The sequence below is a fragment of the Crassostrea angulata genome, chromosome 1 (genome assembly GCF_025612915.1).
Source record: "Crassostrea angulata isolate pt1a10 chromosome 1, ASM2561291v2, whole genome shotgun sequence".
NCBI classification, from domain to species: domain Eukaryota; kingdom Metazoa; phylum Mollusca; class Bivalvia; order Ostreida; family Ostreidae; genus Magallana; species Magallana angulata.
The window spans coordinates 47,311,476-47,336,682 of record NC_069111.1 but is presented as its reverse complement, the minus strand read 5'-3'; the positions used below and the strand labels follow the sequence as shown (position 1 = coordinate 47,336,682).

Here is a 25,207-nt window from a genome sequence, read left to right as displayed (position 1 = left end):
TTTAACACGTTTGAATTAAGTTAATAATGTAGGTAGCTGTGATAGGAAGGTCAATCATCTACTCCAACGCTGCTGTATGATCTTCTACTACTTATTTCTATTCATAGAATGCAATTTACCAATTTATTGACGAAAACAATTACTGTTAGTAAATTTATGGTAAATTTTTGTGATCAAAGCAATTTAGAAACTTTAAAGCAAAATTCTATTGTCATCCTGTACAAAAATTAGGTTGCTAACTTGCTACAGATTCCATGAAGCAGAATTGTTAATGCCTAGAAAAATTAGCGATTTGATGATATTTAGTTACATCAAAAGTTATTCTAACGGAACAAACAAAACACCAAAAATCGGCTTTCAATATATAGTTACTATAGCATTGTTCATGAAAGAGTACAATCATGTTAGCATATCATCATTTTGTAAACTGTTATTGGCTGGATGGGTGTGAATGCAAAATTCAGATAGTCACAGTTTTAACAAACTGAGTGGGTGCAAACACAAAAATCTCAATATGACATACTGTAATTTTTTTTTATTTACAACCACTCAGAAAATTTACAATGAACAATATCAAAGTTTCAATTTACTGTGTGAACGTAAAACCAAAATTAAATAATATGACGTATTGTTATTTTTTAAAATTATTTATATTTATACGCTTCTCCAGCAAATTAAAAAAAAAGAGTTTTACTGAATTGAATATTTTAACGTGTAACCATGTATTCTAATATTATCTAAAAACACATATTTCTTTAAAAATATATAGATATCACACACAGCAATTATACGCGAAAGTTAATTAAGAATAAAATAGTTATTACATGTACATATTTAAAGGGATACTATGTAAATTCAAAAAAATAATTATTTAAGTCTCATTTTAACCCCCCCCCCCCCCGTAAATCTAAAGAATAAATATATAAAAACTGATAATCTTTAATTAAATAAACTCAAGTTATAATATTGATTCGTTAATTTGTGCTTCTTTGCTGTTGAATTTTGAACCGGTCTCATGATCAAAATACCACGATGCGGGTCAATTTTCAACGGATTAGGGTCTTTATTCAACACCTTTGGTCTCAATATTCAACGTGGAAAAATGACCCCCGGGTCAATTTTCAACCCGGGTCAAAATTCTTCGTTACACCGGCTTCCTTCGATAATTTAGACTTTATCACATTTCTTGAAATTCTTCAGTCTTTCTACGGTTTTGATGACTGAAATGAACTAAACGGAATGTTATGGTTTTTTTTAAATTACTAAACGATTCTTAGATAAGTTTTTCAAATACTTTATTCTCCAAATCAATTTTTTTTTAATTCAAGACGTTTTTGCCGAATCCATTTTCGAAAAGAATCTAATTCGGAACCATTCTTATTGGTTTATCTTTTATACGTGCACTAAAACGTTTTACAGACCAAGCGTGTTCTAGACTACGAAAAAAATCGACATGAGCGACGGCAAAGAAAAAGAGAAGAAACCCGACTTAGGTTTATTAGAGGAAGACGATGAATTTGAAGAATTTCCAGCAGAGGGTAAGTCGTTCCGACTTTTATCCAACTCATTCTTATTAGAAATTTCCATTCCATTCAACAATAAGCAGTTCTTTGTATGCTCTCTACCGGATCGCAATTTCCACATGACTAATCAGTTTTCAATCACAAGAATTTGTAAAGTCTTTATTCACGAAATTTTTTTAATGTTATAGCATACTTGATTAAATCTGTAGTGCTTACTCGTTTCCTTTCTGGCAGACTGGACGGGAGCAGATGAGGATGAGGAAGATGTAAATGTTTGGGAAGATAACTGGGATGATGATAATGTAGAAGATGATTTCTCACTACAACTCAGGTAATACTCATTTTTAACATTCTTAGGTTCTAAAGGTATTTTTCACATTTTTAATTTTACATTGAAAAAAAATGTACAGAGGTATAATAATATGTTTTACGATGCGAACGCTGGGGCGAGCTCAGCTTATGATTTTTTAAATATGTTTATACGTATCATTATGATAAATTAATTAAAACTATAGTTTGTCCCAAGATATTTATGCCGTTTATTTTCTTAAATTGTTCTACATGCATGTATAATGATAAATACCTCTGGATTCAAACGATGTTCATTGAATTGTATGAAAAAATCCCAATATTTCCCCTATGAAACGCCCCCTCTAGCTTGTCAGATTTCAATATACGGCTAAAAATAGAAAGTCTACGGGGATTATCCATTGCAAAAGAGATGAAGGTACCTGGAGGGTAATGTTGAAAAATTGTGCAAGGTATTTCGAGTAACTTCGGATTAGAGAAAAGATGTAAACATTCCCCATCATAAATCTCCGTAAGAAATCGTTTTTGTTTTTTTCCAAGTAAAAAACGATAATGTGTCGATGAAGATATCTTTGAAATTTTCCCTTACATCGATTACAATTGCACTTCTTTCACAGGTATGTTTATTTTTTTCGAAAATTGTCCAAATGTGCAGCATAAACATCTTGGGACAGACTATAATATGGTTTTACAAATGAATACAAAAAAACATCATTCATAATTTTTATGCTACAAGTATAAGCAATATATATATTAAAGCAATACTTCGAGTCTATTAAATGTGAGCATTCAAATGAGTACAAGTTACAATTGTTTCACATCTCTGAAAAAATGCCTTCATTCATATCTTACTTGTTCTCGTGAGAGCAAGAAATGGAAACTCTATTTGCAGAGAACTGCTGGTCCGATAAAAACAGGGCATTACTGCTCCGAGTAACATGACGCCTAAAAAATCTGTTGATTGAATGTGCAGCTGGTCTGAATTTTCTATTCACACATGCCTTGCCTGTAGAGCTGGCTGCACTCTCAATTAATTAACTTTCTTAATAATAGTCATATAGTTTTAGATCTAACTATTTATATTAAGCTTGATTGACTAGTTGCTTTTTTGACAGAGACTTAGATTTACAAGTATTTCAACTTTGAATGTGTAAAAGGTGACTGCTGGACCAATCAAAAACAAGACAGCTTCTGTAAATGGGAGAACACAATTCATTCGAAACAAATGTACAAAGTTAGATACCCCTTTCTACTCTAATTACAAGCTAAAGTTAAACTAATATTGCATGCTCAGTCTAAAACTATGACATGTTCAACTCAACCATGACATGATATTTCATACGTAAAACAGTATTGTGTTTGGAAATATCTGCGCCAAAGGAAAGTGATGCCGAAAAATATTTTAATTTTTCTTTCAATGCTTTTCACGATTATGGAATGAAATTGCTACTTTATTCAGAAACTGAAAGATCAGTTTATTAATATTGAATGGGTTTTTTGTATGATTTCATTTAATAATCTGGTAAGACATACTTTGAAACAAGTCGTATCTCCTGATTAAAGCACTGTTGTAACTTATCTGGTTTACATAGTCAATTATTTTCATTTAATTTACTTAAGATTGAAACCTTGAAAAGTTTTTAATAGAGTTTATGAGCATAAAACATCAACAAGCGAGAGTCATTTAATGATTGAGTAAAATTTGTTGTGCCAAATGGCTGCCAATTTGGTGGCATCTAGGAGCTGGAAAAAAATTATTTAGCTGCTAGTATCTCTCAATGAACATCATTTTTCCTTCTTAATTATTTTTTAATAACTATTAAGCCTCATTTCATGGGGTGGCTTTGCCTGCTTTTCACTGTGCTCAGTCTTAAAAAGTTGTAGATTACTTTTCAATCATATTTGCACCTTAATTGTTCCATTCCACTATCCAATAAAGTGTAATAGTTGGTGCTAAATGGACTCATAAAAGACTAGATAGCTCAGTAGTAGAGCTCCTGACTATAGTGGTAGACATCCAATGTGTGGATTTCACTATGTAAATTGAAGAACATTTGAATTTTCTGGTTGAGGGGATCTGGATCCTAACCCCCACCCCACCCCATCATGTTGCTGGAAAAATTGTACCAGATTTGGAGTAGTTAAATAACAAAATCCATGAAAATTGGTAATCAATGAATATTGATGAAATCACAGTATTTGATGTCTATTTTAAAGCTGAAAACTACTCAATGATAGAAGGCACTGTCTGCCATATTTCTATTTCATTGCCGCTTTCTGTACAACCCCTATATATAAAGCGCAGACTTAACAGTTCAAAGTATTTCACTGTAGAGGTCTCACCTGTGTGGAAGTACATCTTGCTTCGCCATGTTATTACGTCTTGATGGAGTTATCAAATTTTATGCACTTTTTCCAAGTCAGAAGAATATCAACATCAAATAAACAAAATATGTGCATAAAACAAGAAATAAATGCACAAAACCTAAAGCCACAAAAGTAATACTACATGTTGGCTATGAGTAGCAGGTTTGCAATCGGGTGTGAAGAAATTGAAGGGTTTATAAACTTGTGTGATGGTGCCTATTTACAAGCGAATTTCAGCTTTAATAAACTGCTTTAATCATTTCAGGGCGGAACTAGAGAAACAAGGGAAGACTATTGAAGGACAAGAGCCCATGAAGACCTAACATAATCTCATTAACATTGAATTCATTTGTTTCATTTTCTTTATCATGTTGTCATTCTGATAAATTGCATTTAGTATTAAGCAGACTTTGTCTTTACTTTAACTAATGGGTGTAGTTTATGGTAGATAAGCAATGAACTAAAAGTAAGGTCTAGACATATATATACATCACAAAAGTCAGCTAATACTAGACTTTTGACATACCAGTACATGTAGACACATGCAAACCTTACAGACAGTCGTTTGGTAAAGACTGAGTACAATTGGACAAAGGAGGGAGAAAATATTGTTATAGATGAAATTTTTCACATAGATCTAGTATAACCTTGTCTTTCATAAAAATATTATCCAATGTTTTTGCACACTAATTGACTTATACTTTTTAAGACACTATGTCACAAAATGGCGATTTAAATGTTTTATTAAACTGTTTGTATCAATCGATTCAGATGTATATCGTCATAGTTCAGTGGTTAAAGTATCAGGCTTGTGAACGCAGGTCACGAGTTCGAATCCACCTGGGGCTTTTGTTTATGTTCACTGAATGAAATTTTTGAAAATATCATTTTTATCTAAAATTGCACATTTTTCGCCAATTTGACATATATCCTTCTTATCCATCATGCTTTTTATCATAATCAAGTAATTTTCTGCTGATTTGAGAAACTATTTCAAGGTGTAGTGAGGCACCTTAAACTGGATTTCAAATAGATTTGCTATGACTTTCACCTTTGAGCTAGAAATGTAGTTCAGGGTTACTGCACACCACAATGTTAGTGCATACCATTTACCAGTAAACTGTCTAAACATTTATAAATTATGAGCGAAATGGGGCAAAAGGAAGACAATACAGTATATGGACTGGACATGCATTTTACACAGTGGTCCAATAGCCTTATATTTTTGGTTTTAGGTCACTGCAATCCCTTTACCGAAAGGTACTTAGTAGGCTAAGTATGTGACGGATTGGTCCATGGGGTTAGAATATGTCCTTCAAAAAGAGAGTATAGTTGGAGGCTTAAATAGGGTTGGAGAGATAGCAGGGGGGGGGGGGGGAGAAAAATATGTGGGACAACAGGATATTGTCATTAACAAGCCATGTTAAGCCTTAACATTTGACCTAGAAACTTGGTTCAAGGTCACGGCACGCTCTTCATTCAAACAAACTAGGTACCTTCTGTTGGTACAATGGCTTATCATGGGAAAGAAAACAGAGTAGTTATTAATATAAAATAAAATTTATTAATGATAAATAGATGTCTTACAACTCTTCTTTCACTACAGGAGCATTTTTTAAAAAGTTATAAAAGTTTTCACTTTTTCTATCTTCATTATAATCGGCCATATAATTCCCATCACTATAAAGTTTTATTGTTGGGTACCCATCGATTTTCTCTGTCTTGCATATATCTGTAAAATAAAAGAAAAACATGAATCATTAATGAAGTAAAGAAACTACAAATTACATTATTTTCTGTATAGCAGTTTCCAAAGGCTTACTTGTATGTATTAAGTACCGGTATAAATTTTTTATTGTTCTTAGAATCATTAAATACTTGATATGTATCATATCACTGCCCACTAGTAACTGTCAACCTTCTTACAAGAAATATCAAACCACTTTATCAAACTACCACGTAAACTTGTGTATACATGTGTATGACGTACATATCCAGGTATGAAAATCATATTTTATACAATTTTGATGATGATGATGATATTGATGACAGGTACAGATATTGCTGTATCTTTAACTTCATTATCAATGTTCAGTATGTGGTATTGCTCTATCTTTACCTTCATTAGTGGTACAATCCACAGCAGCAAACACTTTACTATCGGACTCCTTGGCCAATTTATCAGCAGCAGCTTGGTACTCGGGCTTGGCCTTCTTGCAATGTCCACACCAAGGTGCATAAAACATGACTAGGACGCTACTCTTTGACTTGAGGAATGACTTGAAGTCTTTGGAGGTAAGATGGTTGACCTTGCTGGGAACAGTGCTCCAGGCAGGCTCTGGGGGAGGGGGAGGGGCTGGTTCCTTAGGACTGAGTAAAAGAAATGCAGTCATAGAAAGGTAATAGATGACATACCTTTTACATGTAACTGGATTTTTCTGCACTGTGCTGTTTTTGCTATGGTTTCATTCATTTTTTTTTTTTTTGGATTTTAATAATGAAAATCATAGTTTTAAGGATTTGTAAATTCTTGGAAAATTTGCCATAAGGACAGACAAGACATTCCTCAGTTATAGATAATTTTCCATGCAGAATTATTCCTGATTTTTGTTAATGACTAAAAACTCTGGTTACATTGACAGGCCATTTTTGGAGTTGGAATGTTTTGGAATTTCCTTCTAACAGATTGCAATATGTAACTGAATGCTTATAAATAAAGTATGTTTTTATAAAGATGTCCAAATCACAAAGTAGGATTGGACAGGAACCACTCACGAAACAGCAGTATATATGCACAATGTTCAAAAGATTTATGTGCTACCTGTACATGTTAAGTATAAATCCGACTTACTCCTTCATGAAGGAGACCAAATCATTTGTAGACCGTCCACTCTGGTAATCAAAGGCCTCCTGACCATTTCTAAAAGTTCAAAACATTTTGTTAATAATATTAAAACATTTTTTTTATTGACAGTGTACAAACTTTAAATTCAAAGGTATAAGTATAAAAGTTACAACAAAAGAAGAAATTAATGCACTTTTTAAAGAATTCATTGTACATGTCCATGATTTTAAATTACAATTCTTAAGATAAAATGATGATTACAAGCACCATGAATTCTAAAACATGTATATAAACTCAATGTTTACATCATAATCAATATAAACTCAATGTTTACATCATAATCAATATATATATTATATATATATACATATATATATATACCGGTATATTTCAACCATATACCGGTAGCTGTTTTGATAGCTGTTAGTTTGTTACATGAATGGTCAGTTGCACAGAGGAGCAGTGGTGAGAACAAATACACTCTCTCTCTCTCTCTCTCTCTCTCTCTCTCTCTCTCTCTCTCTCTCTCTCTCTCTCTCTCTCAATACAGTTTAAGGTGGTAATGTAAAATTACGAAATTACATATACATGTACCCGGTAAACATTTATATTTATGTAATGTAAACTGGGTGAAGATAATTTTTAATGCTCTTAGCTACATGTGTATCTTATTCAAAATTGTCTTAATCATTATATCTAGTACAAAGTTAGTTTTCTTGGATGTTTTAGTCCTTTATTTGTATGCCAATCTTAAAAAATACACATGATTATACATTTAAGATTATAGTTCGTGGTGTCTATATACATGTACCTATATACTAAATTGCCTAATAAGTGTTTGCAGAATTGTGTATAAAATAGTAGCATTTTCCATATTTTCCTTCAAAATATAACTGTAAACACGGGTACCGGCTGTAAATTTTCTATTTAAAATACAGATGAAAATGCATATACTTTTGTTCTATTAATTAAAAATAGAATTTCTTATCCTCCAGTTGTAATACCAGGAATACAACTGCTGGATCATTCATTACCAGTAAATATCAATAAGGTGCTATTACAACATACAATCTCTAGCAGAACAAAAGACAGTCAGAGATAGTTCTACTGTATATTATAAACATGTATTCAACAAAGTTGAACAGACAATTACAACTCTAAGTACACACCCTGTACACCTCTTGTAATGTGAAGGAATGAAACACTGTGACATTAATTTGGATGAAAGCATTTAAAAATCTAATTAATTTCAGAATTTTTAACATGTACAATGTGCAATACTGTAAACCAACCTTTTTTTGCATGCGAGAAATTTTCACGAGGTTCGCGAGAGCCTTGTCATCGAGAATATTTCTAGCCGCGAACCAGTCTTTATCATATGGTTGTTATAACAAAATACGGGTCTGGATAAGGCTTTGTCGCGAACTTTAGTCGTTGCGAACTAGTTTATTGGAAGTAATCGCGAAATAATGTCGCCGTGAATAAATGTTGGTTTACAGTATTTAACCACAACATGCATTTCAAAGATTTTCATGTATTAATGAGTTTGTGGAAAAATGACAAATGCTATGTTAGGGTTAATTTAATTTTGGGAAGAAAGGATGTCAAACAATGAAAGTCTCCCATTCCTTTTTAATAGCATGATTTATGGTAATTGAATGAGAGTAGAGGAAGCTGGAAAGTCATGCAATATGAACTTAATATGCCAGTGCAGGGAATGATGCGGGAGTACAAGTGCTTTGTGACAACACTTACTTGAAATATTTCACTGAAGCAAAGATAAAGGACAACAATTAATACAATGTGTGATTCTGATGAAGGGCAAAAAGAAGTTTCTTAAAAATTCATTGCATTTTCCCTATTATGATAGTGAAAACAAAAGAATAAAAATTTGTGTTCTCTTTTAGCATTCAACTTAATGTTCCTAACAGCTTGGAGAAAGATAGTATTAACAAACTCATTGTTATGTGCGATGCAAAAATATTATTGAAATGCGTTTGAAAATTAGGTTGTTTACTTTAAGAATAGCTTTCAGAAATTTGAATTCTGATAAAATTCTTCAAGCTAGAAACAATTTGCAGCAGAAAATATTTTTAAAATGAAATCAATGTAAGGGAAAACGAGCCAAATGTCCTGTGAGTATATAAAATAAAGAGTTACATGCATGAAATCTAGAGTAGATTAAAGAGAAAGGGAGCCTCACGTGTGGGGTATCCTCGGATGTTGAACCTGGTGCCCAGTGCTTGTTCAGCGGTGGCATCCACTGCAGCTAGGACACCATCAATCTACAAACACATATAAATCATATTTACATGCATCCTCTTTTTACCCACTGAAATTTACAGAAAAGAAAAACAAATCTTCGGAATATTTATAATGAAAAGAGGAGATAATCTGATTTTTTTTATTTCAGTGAATAAATGTAGCTTGTGTACTTGTGTATTTATGAATACCAATTATTAAACAAAATATGGTGATAAATGAGTTTAAAAATGTAAAGGTGAAATCAAATCTAACAACAGTGAACATTACATTGTCTTCTAACAGATTTCAGCATAGTTTTATAAAATTTTCTATACTGTAAACTATATATCATATGCATGTAGAAGATACATGTATTTGATAGCAACCTCTTATGAATATTTATCACACAGGAGTTTAAAACAAACTTCTAAAACTAAATTTTAAATTTGAAGAAAAAAATTTACTACTATATCATGGAAATCAATAATTGCAAATGAGTTTTTCACAGCCATTCAAAAATAAAAAGAATCACAATATACTTGTTTTACTAATAATAGGATCTGATACCTTTTCTTGCTTTAATTTAGCTGCTGCCTCTCCATATGCTGGCTTCATAGCTTTACAATGCCCACACCCTGCACACAAGAACAACCATCATAAGTATCATTACAGCATACCATCCTTGTCATATACAATCATAACTGACATCCATGCATGCATCTAACAAATTTCATCTATGTCACCACAGAACACTGGGGAATTTTAGAAAGGATTAACTGATAGTTGCAGTCACAAGAATATTCATGACTACAATACATATAAACAAGAGGCCCATGGGCCACATCGCTCACCTGAGGAACAATAGGTATGATAAAATCAGCTTAATGGAGTCATAATACAAACTATCTGGACAATGTACAATAATACATGTAGATCCTGTATGAATAAAATCCATTTTCCCCTGGATATTCTTATGTTTATAATCATTAGTCCCCTTTCTGACAGGATGATTTTATAGTCATATCATATGTTGAGTATTGCAGTTCTCAAAAAGATCCTTAACAATAGTTTATATATCGGATATAAACGTACATCAAACTCTGAACCTTCTCGTGAGGCCAAAGAATTGTCCTGGGGCCAAAGTCTTAATAATTATAAAGAATCATCTGGCTAATTAGTTTCTGAGAAAATTTTTAAAGATTTACCCTATATATTCCTTTGTTAAACTTTGACCCCCCATTGTGGCCCCACCCTTCCCCTGAGGATCATGATTTTCACAACCTTGAATCTACACAACCTGAGGATGCTTTCACACAAGTTTCAGCTTTCCTGGCTGATTAGTTTTTGAGAAGAAGATTTTTAAATATTTACTCTGTTTATTCATATGTAAAACATCGACCTCCCATTGTGACCCAAACCTATCCCCAGGGGTCGTGATTTTTACAAATTTGAATCTACACTACTTGAGGATGCTTCCACACAAGTGCCAGCTTTCCTGGCTAATTAGTTTCTGAGAAGAAGATTTTTAAAGATTTACTCTATATAATCATATGTTAAACTTCGATCCCCCATTGTGGCCCCAACATACCCCCAGGGGTTATTATTTTCACAACTTTGAATCTACACTACCTGAGGATGCTTCCACACAGGTTTCAGCTTTGCCGGCTGATTAGTTTCTGAGAAGAAGATTTTTAAAGATTTACTCTATATATTCATATGTTAAACTTTGATCCCCCATTGTGGCCCGGCCCCACCCTACCCCCGGGGGTCATGATTTTCACAACTTTGAATTTACACTACCTGAGGATGCATCCACACAAGTGTCAGCTTTCCTGGCTGATTTGTTTCTGAGAAGCAGATTTTTAAAGATATACTGTATATATTCCTATGTAAAACTTCGATCCCCCATTGTGGCCCCACCCTACCCCAGGGGGTCATGATTTTCATAACTATGAATCTACACTACCTGAGGATGCATCCACACAAGTGTCAGCTTTCCTGGCTGATAAGTTTCTGAGAAGAAGATTTTTAAAGATATACTGTATATATTCCTATGTAAAACTTCGACCCCCCCCCCCCCCCCCATTGTGGCCCCACCCTCAGGTGAGCTAAAAAGATTAAGTTTACAATACAATAAGAAGAACAGACTTTGAACATTTTCTTAATAAATATTGACAAATTTTTTACTTTTTTAATCTTTAGTTTTTAAGATCTGTGTACAAACATAGAATTGTGAGCAAATCTTTGTATCTTGCTTATAATTCGAAGCTTAACACTCAAATATGGTTAGTAAATAGAAATTGTAAACAATTAAACACAAGAAACATGCACTATAACCAATAAAGAACACAATTTATTTTTTCGAAATCATATATATATATATACATGTATATACCTACATATTTCCGTCAGCGATATCAAACTCTATTTAAACTGAATATACTCGAGAAAATGTCGAGCATCTCAACAAAATCTATTGCATTAATCTACCATTACGCAAAAGAAAATGCCGAATTACCGATAGAAGGAATTGTATTTCAGTACCCCTACATCAGATTTTGCTTAATTTGCGCAGGTAAACAGTTAACTGTTTGATTTACCGAAGTATCTGTTTGAATTGATACGTAAAAATCACGAAATACCTGTAGACGATAGTTTCCAGGTTTAAAAGCGTAAATAATGAAAACGAAACGAAAATCCGAACAAGCTAACACCAACACACTTGTTTGATCCTTGTTGGAACAATTAGAAAATTAATTAATAAACAATAAAAACAGAGGGAAATGCACTTTAGTACGTTGTTAATGCATCAGATTTTATCATTTTCGCAGGTAAACATTTACCGAAGTCTATGTTCCAAATACAAGGCGATTGTTTCCCAAGTTAAAAAGCAAAATGAAACGAAAAAATGAAAACAAGCTAAAACCAACATCACAAGTGAAAATGACAACGCGTTGAAATATTTAACCATAATTTACTTCACAATAATTGGCACCAATGTTATTTCCATGTTTCATAGATTATATTCGCACGTGAACTGTTGCACAACAAACTGCCAGCTTCAAACAAAGAACCTCGTTTTCGAGATGCGGTAGACTGGCGATGCCTGTCATAAGACCAGTCTATCGCAATGAATTGCCAGTCTATGATATATGGAATAACGAGCCATTCTTTATAAGTATTTTCTCAATTATCTCAAATTTGGAACAGAAATCGCCTATAATTTTTGCAATTTATATTTTCCTTTCCCTAAGGATGATTTATGCTAAATTACGTTAAGATTAACTCGGTAGTTCTTGAGAAGAAGATTTTTAAAAATGCACCCCCCTTTTTCTACAGTTTCAAGGTTTTCTCCGCTTTGAATACAGATCGGACTTTTATTTCTGCAATTTATATTCGCCCTCCCATAAGGATGCTTTGTGCCAAATTTGGTTGAAATTGGATAAGCGGTTTTATAGAAGAAGTTCAAAATGTAAAAAGTTTACAGACGGACAGACGGACGGACAGACGGACGACGGACAAAATGTGATCAGAATAGCTCAGCTCAGGTGAGCTAAAAATGTTATCAATCTGATTTTTACTACAAAAATTTAACCAGTAAAAAAATTAAAAACAAACTGTAGATGTACTTACAAGGTGCATAAAACATGACAAGGGCAGACTTGTGATCCTGAATGAAGGTGTCAAAGTTTGAGGCTGTGGGGAAGTGTAGATTCTCCATGCCCTTGATGTCTGCCCACTGTTTCTCTGGGGGGTCCGCAGGGGGAGGAGGGGGTGTGGCCCCAGGGTTTGAGGGGTCCTTCATGAACTTGACAAAATCTGCCTCCTAAAATACATTAACAAAACATTAATGCAACAAGCCCTAATTTCATTTTTTAAAACTCTTGGAATAAATTGCAAAATCATACACTCAAAACCATTCTGCTTAAAGATGACAGGAATTAATAATTTAAAAGCATTAAGTTACTAAGAAACAGTGTTCACTTGTTACAATAACAGTAATACATGTCCATCAAACTCAGAGATTTTGTTTGGTAGAAACTCATAAAATTCAAAAATTTAATAAGCAATTCCTTTTGCAAAAAATCTTTAAAATATTGAACATGTACATCTTCATCACTCAGTTTCTCTTAACTGTATTTGAATGGGTCTCATTTTACCTCTCGGCCACCCATGTAGTTTTGTGGGTTCTTTCCGTAGTTGAAGTATTTGAGGGTGGGGTACCCTGTGACCTCATTCTGAGTACACAGAGCCTGGTGGACCGTACAGTCTACAGCACAAAACGCCACCTACAACAATGCAGAATATGTCAAACAATAATACACCTGTACCACCCCTGATAGTTACATTTTACCACACAGTGTTATTAGTAATATGTCATGTACCATTGTAATCATTAGCAAGAAAAGGTGAAAAAATATTATACTATCATTTTTTTTTTTAAATCCTACCAATAATCAAAACCTGCATGTTTAGACAGTTGTCTAAAAATCATTGCTGTCGCAGTTCTCTTACCTTCTGGTCAATATTACAGTTCTCTTACCTTCTGGTCAGTATCACAGTTCTCTTACCTTCTGGTCAGTATCACAGTTCTCATACCTTCTGGTCAATATTACAGTTCTCATACCTTCTGGTCAGTATCGCAGTTCTCTTACCTTATGGTCAGTATCGCAGTTCTCTTACCTTCTGGTCAATATTACAGTTCTCCAGTGAATGGGAAGGCCAAAAATGTCAATGGGACTATGGCCCCCCCAGTTATTAATTTTAATGGGCCATTTTCATAATGAAAGGGCCATCTATTTATTCATTGGGGCCATTTTGTAAAATTGAAATTTTCATGGACAAACTTAGAGCAAAACAACTTCTAAAAAAATTTAAAACTTAACCAATTGGTTAAATTTCATCTATTTGATGTATTTATACATTTCATTGATGCAATGTTTTGTAATGGTGTTTGCTAAATGATAAATAAAATCAGTCCCTGTACTTCTGTGTTTTTTGGAGGTATTAGTCAAACCCTTTGACCAAATTAATACCGTTATGTAGAGAATCTTTCTTTTGAAGATAACTAAAGGGAAACAGTTTTTTCTTATTATCTAAACATTATATTTGTGAGTTATTAACTAATTACAAGTTACAACTAATGGTAGTATCAACACTTAAATTAATAAACATCAATTGTAATTTTCAATGAACATTGTGGTTGCATCACCATTATTTATAACCCCTAACGATAAGCATGATAAGCATGATAAGACAGTCGCGAGTTTAAATAATCACAACAGGGATTAATTGATGCCATGAAAATGTCTTTTCAATTAGATAATCATCATTTTACTGCATTTAGGGTTAGGTTATATTATTGAGAACTCAGAATACTGGGCGACTTCAACTTCTCTTTCGGAGGAAATTCTGGTATGTTTAAGACCACCCATAAATGAGTGGAAACGTTTTATTGGTTGTTTATTTCTGTTTTACCAAACACGACCAATGAAATTTGATGTTTTAAAACGAATGTATTGAAAGACGATTAGGTAAGTAGTACAGAGTAAATTTCCAGCGGACATCGCTAAAACTTTTATTACTGATGCGAAATTTGAATGCGCACTTCGGCGCTTAGAGTAAATGATTTAATGCGCCATTTTTCTCTTAAATGCGACTATGGCGCGTGGCGCAGGTCCTTCCCAATCGCTGGTTCTCTTACCTTCTGGTCAGTATCACAGTTCTCATACCTTATGGTCAGTATCGCAGTTCTCTTACCTTCTGGTCAGTATTACAGTTCTCTTACCTTCTGGTCAGTATCGCAGTTCTCTTACCTTCTGGTCAATATTACAGTTCTCATACCTTCTGGTCAATATTACAGTTCTCATACCTTATGGTCAGTATCACAGTTCTCATACCTTATGGTCAGTATCACAGTTCTCATACCTTCTGGTCAGTATCACAGTTCTCATACCTTCTGGTCAATATTACAGTTCTCATACCTTATGGTCAGTATCACAGTTCTCATACCTTATGGTCAGTATCACAGTTCTCATACCTTCTGGTCAGTATCGCAGTTCTCATACCTTCTGGTCAATATTACAGTTCTCATACCTTATGGTCAGTATCACAGTTCTCATACCTTATGGTCAGTATCACAGTTCTCATACCTTCTGGTCAGTATCGCAGTTCTCTTACCTTCTGGTCAGTATTACAGTTCTCATACCTTATGGTCAGTATCACAGTTCTCTTACCTTCTGGTCAGTTCTCTTACCTTCTGGTCAGTATTCTTACCTTCTGGTCAGTATTACGGTTCTCTTACCTTCTGGTCATCAACCAACTTAGCAGCTGCATTCTGGAACTCTGGCTTGGCTTTCTTACAATGTCCACACCCTACAAATAAGATGGATAAATAAGTATAAATGTATTTATTCTATCTACTCAATAATACTACACATCTTATGAAATGATTAAATGATAACTTTGAAATGAATTGAAGTACTTCTTGTGATATTTGAAAAGGATGCAAAGTCTGATGATAAAAACGTTTTCTACAAATCTTGACCACAACCTTCTTAATACATTTAAACACTTGCAAATGGACACACCCACATACATACAGATAACAATGTTATATCTCCTCTGCAACAACAAGTTGTACAAGGGGGTAAAATTAATTGCCATCCTGCTGTAGTTTTATAAGATCTTACAAGGAGCATAGAACATGATGAGGGCATGCTTCTTCTTGCGGAGGAACGACTTGAAGGTATCATCGGTCAGGTGGACAACATCACTGGGGACATCGGCCCAATTCTGCTCAGGGGGAGGGGGAGGGGGCGGTTCTGATGGACTGTCAATCAAAAATCAGCATGTCATCAATATGTCTGGATACAATGTCATGTACTGTAAATCAGCGATTTGCCGGAGATAAACTGATTCTCGACGACTATTTTTTGCAACCATGCTTAATTCGCACTCGTTTTGATATAATATCCATATGGCAAAGACTAGTTCGCGACGAAAAATATTCGCGACGAAGAGGCTCTCGCGAACCTCGCAAAAATTTCTCGCATGCGATAAATGTTGGTTTACAGTATTTGTATGGTAGCATTTTGTCATGAGCTTTGAACTTCAACATTTAGAGTATGGACCCTGATTTGTCAGTTTTTTAGAATTCAAACACATTCCTTAAATATACTGTGGAATCAATGGATTTTATGGTTGCTCAATTTTTTGGAATACGTGGCTACCTCTCACCAACGAATAAATACATTAGAATTATAAAGTCATATTTCCTTTTACAGATATTAAAGCGTACACAAAGATGTCTCCCCACAAACTTGTAAAATTTAAACATTCCACAAAAATTGGCCCCCACAAAATTTAATGATTCCACAGTATTTGTACTCACTTTTTCATAAACTCCACAATCTTATCTTCCGTTCTCTCACTGAAATCAAAGGCGAACTCTCCATCCCTGTAATAAAAAGCATAGTCAAGTCAAACAAATCACAAACAAAACACAACACGAATTTCAAGTGTATGCCTAAATAAAACTGTAATCCTAGTACTTTCATTATACTCGTCTTTTTTTCAGGATGATTTATTCTCAAAAGCAAATAGTTATTTTACTTGCTCCTGAACAAGGGTTTAGAATATTCAGTCTTCCTATCCTACCTAATCAGATAAAATTAATTCAATGTTAACAACATTTAAAAGCAACATACTTAAAATATTTAACTGTAGGGAAGCCAGTAATCTTAAACTGGTCCCCAATTTTCTTTTCCTTTGTAGCATCAACAGCTGCTAAAACTCCATCAATCTGCAAATCAGAATAATTCAGTCAGTCACACATAACTGTTATTTTAACATGGAAATTTTGAAGTCTTATTCATTTATCTTTTATGCAAATTCAGTTATTAAATACTTGTCTCTTACATTTTTTTCCTTCAATGCGGCTGCAGCTTTTGCATATTCAGGTTTCATTGTTTTGCAATGTCCGCACCCTATAATACAAAAAGTCATTTGTAAAACCCATTCTAATTCCATGCCCTTCATTACAAGAATGTTAGACAAATCCATTTATCAAAAGATGACACTTGACAGTGGGTGTAAATGTCTGCAACAGTTACTGTGAACTTGAAAATGATAAAAATAAAACTTACAAGGTGCATAAAACATGACTAGAACTGATGGATTTTCAGCCATTACTGTAGCAAAGTTATCATCGGTCAAGTGGACGACATCTGAGGGTTCTGCAGACCATGGCTTCTCCTCTTCTTTAGGCTGTGGAGGTTTGGGACTACAAAGGATTTTATGTAATTATTATAATATACAATAAAGTGTTTCAGACATTTATGATTAGGTGTAAATCTCAAGGAGGAAAAAAAACATATTTATAGTTCTTCTTTTACAAACAACTTGTGCATAGAACTTGACATGTAATTTATCATTCTGTAGTGAGAGTTAACATTGGTTACATGATTGTTAAAACTGTGTCCCTTGCACACAAAATTATAAAATATCTGAAATATTCTTTGACCACAAGGTGAAAGAAAAAAAGAATCTTACTCTTTCATCCAGCTGAGAATTCCATCCTTATTGTTTTCTCCTCCATAATTGAACTTCTTCTTTCCATTTCTAAATAAAGATAACAGAAATATGTATCGTAGAAGTACCTGTATGCACATATGCTTATAGTTTAAAGAAGGAATAGTGCCAGGTAGGTTGTACATATAACTAGAATGGGAAATCAGTAAACCCGTCCTTTATTTCTGTGATCCTTTCCTTATTGATGGAATTGAGGGTCAGACTTATTGACTTTGCTGAAAGTTGCCCCTCTGTCCCAGTAAATGCGCTCTGGTACATTTACAAACTTCCATCTCAAGTTTATCTGTCTGCTATGTGTAAGTCAGATTAGCTACCAAAGTATGTACCGGTAGTGACATTTGATGCAAAACTTACATCTCTAGCAGCAAATATGAGAATGCATCTAATACTGAGTTATATGTTAGCATAACTGAGCATGACTTCCACAAGTAAGGCTACCTGGCCATCTATCTGATGACTTACTCGAAGTAGTAGAGGGTGGGGAATCCCGTGATGTTGTATTCCTGTCTCAGCTCCATCTGGTGGGGCTTGTCGACATCAATCCCGGCCAGTATCTGTAATTAACCGAACTCAAATATCAGCACGGTCCTGATGTACAACACTACTACAGTATGCTGACATGATAATTGGTCCAAACAATCAAAATATCACCAGTGTGCAGTATTTGAACATGTTGCAAGATGCTAGCTCATCTTCCTTTAGAATACATTTTTTGTCAATGAACAATATCAAAGCATCAAGTAAAGTCAACTGGTTTACCGAATGTTAACTAACTCTTAAATTGTTAATATTATGTAATCTATGATACAAGATACTACAAAACATTATCAATTCACTGAGATAACTTTAAAAATAAATGGGATTTGTTACAATGCTAAAATCTTTACATTTTTTAAACAAGCATTAATGTACTCTTACACACTTACACATCTACAGTTAAACTACAAGTTGTGCAAAAAGATAACAAACAGAAATGAAGTGAAGATTGTTCTATGGTTTAAAGTCACTAGTATGTCGTCACTCACTGCTTGTCCTTTCAGCGCTGTGGCAGCAGCAGCAAAGTCCGGCTTCATTCTTTTACAGAACCCACACCCTGGAGAAGAAATGGATCACACTAACCAACAGTGTAACACAGATGTATTACATACTGTTTATTTCTATGACTTTTTAAAATGCAGCAATTCCTATATTGCACAATTATAATTAAAAACCAAAAGTGCAAAAATATGAAAATGTTTTGCAATTACAAAATACAAATAAAAAATATTTATTGGCTTATTGCCTTCAAGAAAAGCATGCAGCATTGGATCTAGCTTGTACTTGTAGACTTACATGGAGCATAAAACATGACCAGCATGGGCTGCTTCTGTTTCCTTAGCATTTTGTAGAAGGCCTTGGGGGACTCGACATGGACTACATCCTCTGCCCCCGTCTCCTCCTCCCAGGGAATGTCCCCTGTGGGGTCCAGCAGGAAATTCACCATGGACTGAAGAAGAGATCAATGTATGTTGAAACACATCATCATAACTCAACTGTCTTCTTCATTCTTACAGATAAATGAACAAAAAATTTCCTGTCCCTCGATGATAGAATTGTCCTTGGAATTCTGGTGTTTAATTTATTCTTTAAAAACATGTTCCATAAAATCTCCTTTTGTTTTTCAATATATTAATAAGAAATTTCTTTTTTTTCTGCCAGTTGATAATTTCACTTCTGCACTCCACTACATGAATTGCATACTATATATCAAACCTTTCAAAAAATGAACTATGTTTCTACAAAAAACTGAAATAAAAGCTAAACCCACAGAGTCAAGCCATACCTTTGTGACCATTTTTCTGTCATAATCTTTGTTAAAATTTCCACCTCTGTTAAAAAAAATACAAAATATTAAATTAACATGCATAGTTGTATCTTGTATCATTAATATATCTCTTTCTGACTTAAATCACTGTACTTTCATATACATGTAGAATGCCATCTCCACCTGTACATGAATTATCTAGCAAGGATACTGCATAAATTAATATGTACTTCTCTAACTGTCATAGAAAATATTTAATAATATTTGAGTAGAAATTTGTAATTTTAAGTAATCCTCTTTTAAATCTACAGTAGAATATTTAACTTGACCTACTTGAAATGTTTTAATTCTATACTTGCTGGATTCACTTTCATGTTTTTGCACAACTTTTTGGCCTCCCTGAAAAAGAAAAAAATACCATCAAACACTATTCAATTGAAATATTTCTGTTTTCATATGCATTGTACCGGTACATGAAACTTCATTAAGACTCCAAACCAAGGGAAGTAACTCCCATTACCACTCACCCACAATCAACTACGACCAGTGAAGCCTTGCCTTTCATTTCTTGGGAGACTTCGTTAAAGGTCTGTCTGTACGGAGATAAAGCTTTACCTACAATACAAACATCAAACATTACACCAACGAAGCCTCAGAAATGTCTTAATTAATCTTAATATTTACATATCATTAGTTGATTCATAGGCCACATCAAACAAATGTGTATGAGAAGCTCTGAGCTCAAATCACAACTGGCCACAGTTGCTCATAAATATTCCATCTCTAACCTTTCAATTGAATTTATTTTTTTGGATTTTTAATTTTAATTAGTAAAATGTATATTAAACATGGTTGTACATATGTATTGTCATATATGGCTGTATGCATATATTACTTTGTGTGTAGCGAGTACAGCGTTTTCTCTGACACATTACACCTCATGATCATAAAATTCAAGTAAACAATCTAATTAAAATTGGAACTTCAATACGCTCCCCTGTTTTTGATATGTCCCATATTGAAAACAGGGGAGCGGATGGAAGTTCCAATATTAATTAGATTTTAAGAAGAGAAAAATGAACTGGTTGGGATTCAGTGGAGTTTTGCATTAGTGTTTTATTTTTGGTTTGATCATTTTACCTTTATAGTGTTCATGACATACATCACAGAAGTATTCCCTTTCCCTAAATTATCTGATTAAGATTAAAAGCTATCAGTTTCTTCAGTTTCACTGTCAAGAAACAGGTATTTCATGAATATTAAAACTGTTGTTAGCATATTACACATCTAAGGTATGTGAACTCCACAACAGAGATATTCATTTATCACTAGGCTCCTAACAGACTTGCATTTCTCAAGACCTTTACACCTTATCTCAGGTCTGACCCCTGACCCTTAGATAACTACCATACCCTCTCACTTTATTCACCTATATACATCAATACTGTTTACAATTTTTCAGTCTAGCAATTACTTGAATGGTTCCCCTGGTTTTTTTCATTGACTACAAAGTTTCCATCATAAATGTTTCACTGCATCAGTGACTGATCAATATCATGATGAACATGCACTTGCTGATAGCATGGCTAAGTCTGCACCACCTGTACATAGACAAGTCATCCAGGTGAAACACTGGAAACAATCTTGAATTTAAATGAAATTTATGCATCATCATCATCATCATCATCATCATCATCATCTATCTAGTCATCATCAATTGCATAATCAACATTTCCTATCCAAGTTGACCTAATTTACAAGTCATCATCAACATATATGAATGATAGAGTTGGGTTAAGAACACAGAAATTAATACATCAGTGCAGGCTATTTATTCCCTGGCTGTGTGTTCAGGTGTACAGGTGGTTATGACCGAGTGCACCTTGCTGTGATGAGAAGAATGCTGATGGCAAGACACTACAGCAAATGAATCACCATCACACAGATCATCTTAGAGGAGACCTAGCTCAGCTTCAGCTCCCTTCTCCCTACAGCCGTTACAGTGATTTTTCTGTCAGTGTTTGTGTACACCAAACAAGATTATAATGAAATAGGTAATGATAATGAACAAAGACTTCACATTGACTCTTCTGATGTGGCATTGACCTGAATTATAAACATAATCCTACATCATTTACAAATCAATGACAACTTAATCCTCCAGTTGTGACCTTAGTATTGTGTAGCTTGTACGTCTTATTACACAATATTGACTAACTTGAATTTTAATTGATACATCCATCCAACTGGAGGTCAAAAACATAACTAAGAACCTCCCTCACTTTCTCAAAAGAGGTAAAGGTATCTTTTTTTAAAGATCTTTATACAAGTACCAGTACAATTATATCCGCCCCAACTAAAAAATGGCAAACATTTGACTATTCATAACATCCTAGCTAAGTAGTTACTTTTGTAAAGCTGCCAGCAATGTGTACAACAATGCTCTCTGTGTGTTCATTTCTCCTCCACTGACCCAATCTTTAATTACTTTTCACATACCGGTATGTATAGAGGTATTTATAGCTGTTACTTTGATGAGTTATATGTAACTCAAGGATAATAAAGAATTCAATGGAGCCCTGAAATATGTAAATCTGTCAATAGTTATAAAAGGTACTCACTATTCTTGGCAAACACAACCAGGACATTGGGCTTGGTTTTAATGTACTTTTTGAATTCCTTGAGGTCATCGATTTCTTGAATAAGACTCTGTTTAGCTCCAAGATAAAATGGAAGAGTACACTGAAAAATAAATAGAATAAACGTAAAGTTACACATGTCCTCAATAATGCTCAATATTCAAATATGCATCACAGTGTGCAATAAATTGTCAACTGTAAAGTTAATTGGAACATGCTACTGAGCACGAAACTAATAAAGCAATCACATGTTTCCAATTGATTTCTACATTAATTTAGTTGGAACCCTTATTTTTTCATCAAAAATTAATATCCTAATAAATTATGTAACAACTGAATTCGAAGTCATTACTGATATTTCAAGTATTTTCAACTACATGAGAATTTTTGGCATTTAAACTTGTCCACCTAGACCAAATTCAAAATGTTATTATTTTTCAAACTTACTAAACGTATTATTCTAAAATATCATGCTTAGTAACATACAAATTATTTATCATACTGGTATTTAATTTGCATATATTTATTTAGTGAACAGTTAAAATGTCATCATTCACAAAGGTTAGTACACTAGATCAAAATCATTTAAATGTAAAAACGCCAAGCTTTCAGTAAAGGATACTTAGGATAATAAGAACCTGCAAAGAATGTTTTTAGAGAGGTTCAGGACAGTTCTATAAATAGATCAGTGCCTGCATGTTATTCACATTTTCTCTCTACAGTGTGAACCAGAAATGACAAATGGGGGACAAATTAATCTCACAAGTTCACAGAGATTTGCTTAGATATTTTCGACCCACGTAACAAAAAGGGAGAAAATATGATCAAGAAAAATAATTAACAGATACAATGTAATTAGCTATAACCTCTGACCTAGAACTATTGTAATTTATTCATTATTTATTTTTTATATAAATCAGGTTAAGACTCTATTGAAAACATATCAAAACTACATAGTTTGGCTTCATTTGGATTCCCAGTCCCACAAACCATGAAGCAAGAAAACACATACTGAAACAGAGAGCCAGAAAAGACACCATACTCAGACCAATGATCCATGTCAAAAATCAGAATTTTCAAAAATTTCAAAAATCAGTTGAAAAAATTTTCTTGGCATGAAATGGTAGAACTGATTTGTAAGATGTATATATTAGTGTCATTGAAACAACAGTACCATCTTTGAAATAGAAAAATTGAATCATTACCACAATGTTTGAGATTAAGTTAATGTGTCTATTTACTGTCTACCAATTTAATAAGAAATCAATGAGTACTGAGAAAGGAAACTTCAAGCCCCAGAGATGCAACCTATGCCACTGATGACAACCAAAACTTTTTAATTAAAAATGCTGAACGTGAAACATGTATACCAATAAAAAATTAACAGGGTGGGTTGTTTTTATAATCTTTTAGTTTTTAAATCATTTTCTATCAAGCAATATGTAAAATTTAGTATGCATCTAAAGTATATCTCTGATACGAGGCGAAAGTTTTCCGACTGGTAAAGGTAATCTTAGATTGACCAAACAAAGTTTAGTTCAAAACAGGTAGTCATTTCATAACTCTACTTTGAATGTAAGCTTAAGCCTTGGCTGCAACAACAACGAGACTTAACCCCACCCCCCAAACCAAAGCAAGCAATTTTTATTTTTATTTTTTTTTTGGGGGGGGGGGGGGGAGTCTGCACCTGCAGTGCATGCAAAAATTATTAAGGCCATTTACTTGGCACATAATAGAACTGCTCTTTAAATAAAAAGACTTATGAACAAATAACAATATTTAACTTGCACTGAGCTCAAATTAATCCTATAACGTTAAGATTAACCAACCATGCGTACAAAGTTAAACCATGCATATTTGATTGGTCTGCCTTTACCTTACAACCGAATATTTTTCATAAAAATTCAATATTACAAAAATATAAAAAGTGTTTGACCTAAATGAAAACTTTACCGTTGTTTTTATTTGTAAAGAACTGAACTGAGTAAATTCGAGCACTATGAACTGCAGAAGGATTGACGTATTTGTACAACTGCATATGAAGCATGAAAAAAAAATGTTGCAACAAAGACGTTTACATCACTCAGAGAAATTGTTCAAAATGACTTGTATATAGTTACGTACCAATACAGAGAGCCATAGTAAAGAGAACTTCATCTTCGAACAACTTGCATGCCACATCACCGGCACAACGTGATATGTTTGGTAAAACACTGAGATGTTCCGATGGGCTTTACAAAGGGTATGACTAATAACCGAAATATTACAGCTCTGAAACATCGAATGCTGTACATGTACGTGTCAGTTACGTGTAGAAATCTGAACATGTATAACATAGACAACTCATATCTATATTCAATATGAACTCTTATTAATGTAGTTAAATGACAGTCACCTTTTACAGTGTAACAGTGTAAGGAGTGTAAACAATTATAACTTAAGACATTAGGCCTACTTTCTATTGTGGCATCAATCCTGACGTGTATCTTAGCGGGTCTATTTTTTCAATAAATAATTTCTAGATTTTTTTTTCCGGGGAAGGGGATGTCCAAGGGATATTTTAGTTTACCGGGTAGTTTACTTTTTCATAATTTTTTTTTCTTTGAGTGAGTAGTCCAATGTGGGACAAATCACATTCAAAATACAGTGTGTATTGATTCTAAAATATTTTGTTGAATAACAAAGTTACCTCTGTGTGTGACTGTCATAGTGGATATTGCTAACTACTATACATATTGATGAAGTTCTCCAACTTATTGCTATCGCTTTACAATTATATCATTTATATTGAGTTGTTTAAAATAATATACTTGTGATATATGTCTGAAATTAATGTTTCGGAAATCTAAATGTACTTTGATAAATTGTGAATTTACTATTCCAG

General features: G+C 33.6%; 2 protein-coding genes across 3 annotated transcripts; one reads left to right on the top strand and one right to left on the bottom strand.

Moving 5' to 3' along the window:
- The first annotated feature begins 1,383 nt into the window (after positions 1 to 1,383).
- On the top strand, positions 1,384 to 4,602 carry LOC128184877 (26S proteasome complex subunit SEM1-like). Its single transcript, XM_052854514.1, has 3 exons — positions 1,384 to 1,538; positions 1,758 to 1,854; positions 4,465 to 4,602. Exons 1-3 carry the CDS (start codon positions 1,454 to 1,456, stop codon positions 4,520 to 4,522), a joined length of 240 nt encoding a protein of 79 aa, XP_052710474.1. The 5' UTR covers positions 1,384 to 1,453; the 3' UTR covers positions 4,523 to 4,602.
- Positions 4,603 to 5,740: 1,138 nt separating this feature from the next.
- LOC128184856 (protein disulfide-isomerase A5-like) lies at positions 5,741 to 24,565 on the bottom strand. 2 transcript variants are annotated; one of them, XM_052854482.1, is made up of 23 exons: positions 24,448 to 24,565; positions 22,306 to 22,426; positions 20,212 to 20,299; positions 20,018 to 20,083; positions 19,703 to 19,748; positions 19,213 to 19,366; positions 18,906 to 18,973; positions 18,343 to 18,434; positions 17,842 to 17,910; positions 17,436 to 17,572; positions 17,209 to 17,276; positions 16,998 to 17,092; positions 16,682 to 16,747; positions 15,981 to 16,120; positions 15,593 to 15,663; positions 13,449 to 13,577; positions 12,922 to 13,114; positions 9,856 to 9,923; positions 9,248 to 9,329; positions 8,800 to 8,812; positions 7,051 to 7,119; positions 6,319 to 6,569; positions 5,741 to 5,931 (listed from the first exon to the last, which is right to left on the bottom strand). In XM_052854482.1, exons 1-23 carry the CDS (start codon positions 24,502 to 24,504, stop codon positions 5,783 to 5,785), a joined length of 2,292 nt encoding a protein of 763 aa, XP_052710442.1. In that variant the 5' UTR covers positions 24,505 to 24,565; the 3' UTR covers positions 5,741 to 5,782. The 2 variants fall into 2 exon arrangements, with proteins under 2 accessions (XP_052710442.1, XP_052710451.1); XM_052854491.1 differs by lacking the exons at positions 5,741 to 5,931; positions 8,800 to 8,812 and having other exon boundaries at positions 6,429 to 6,569.
- Between the last annotated feature and the right edge of the window lie 642 nt (positions 24,566 to 25,207).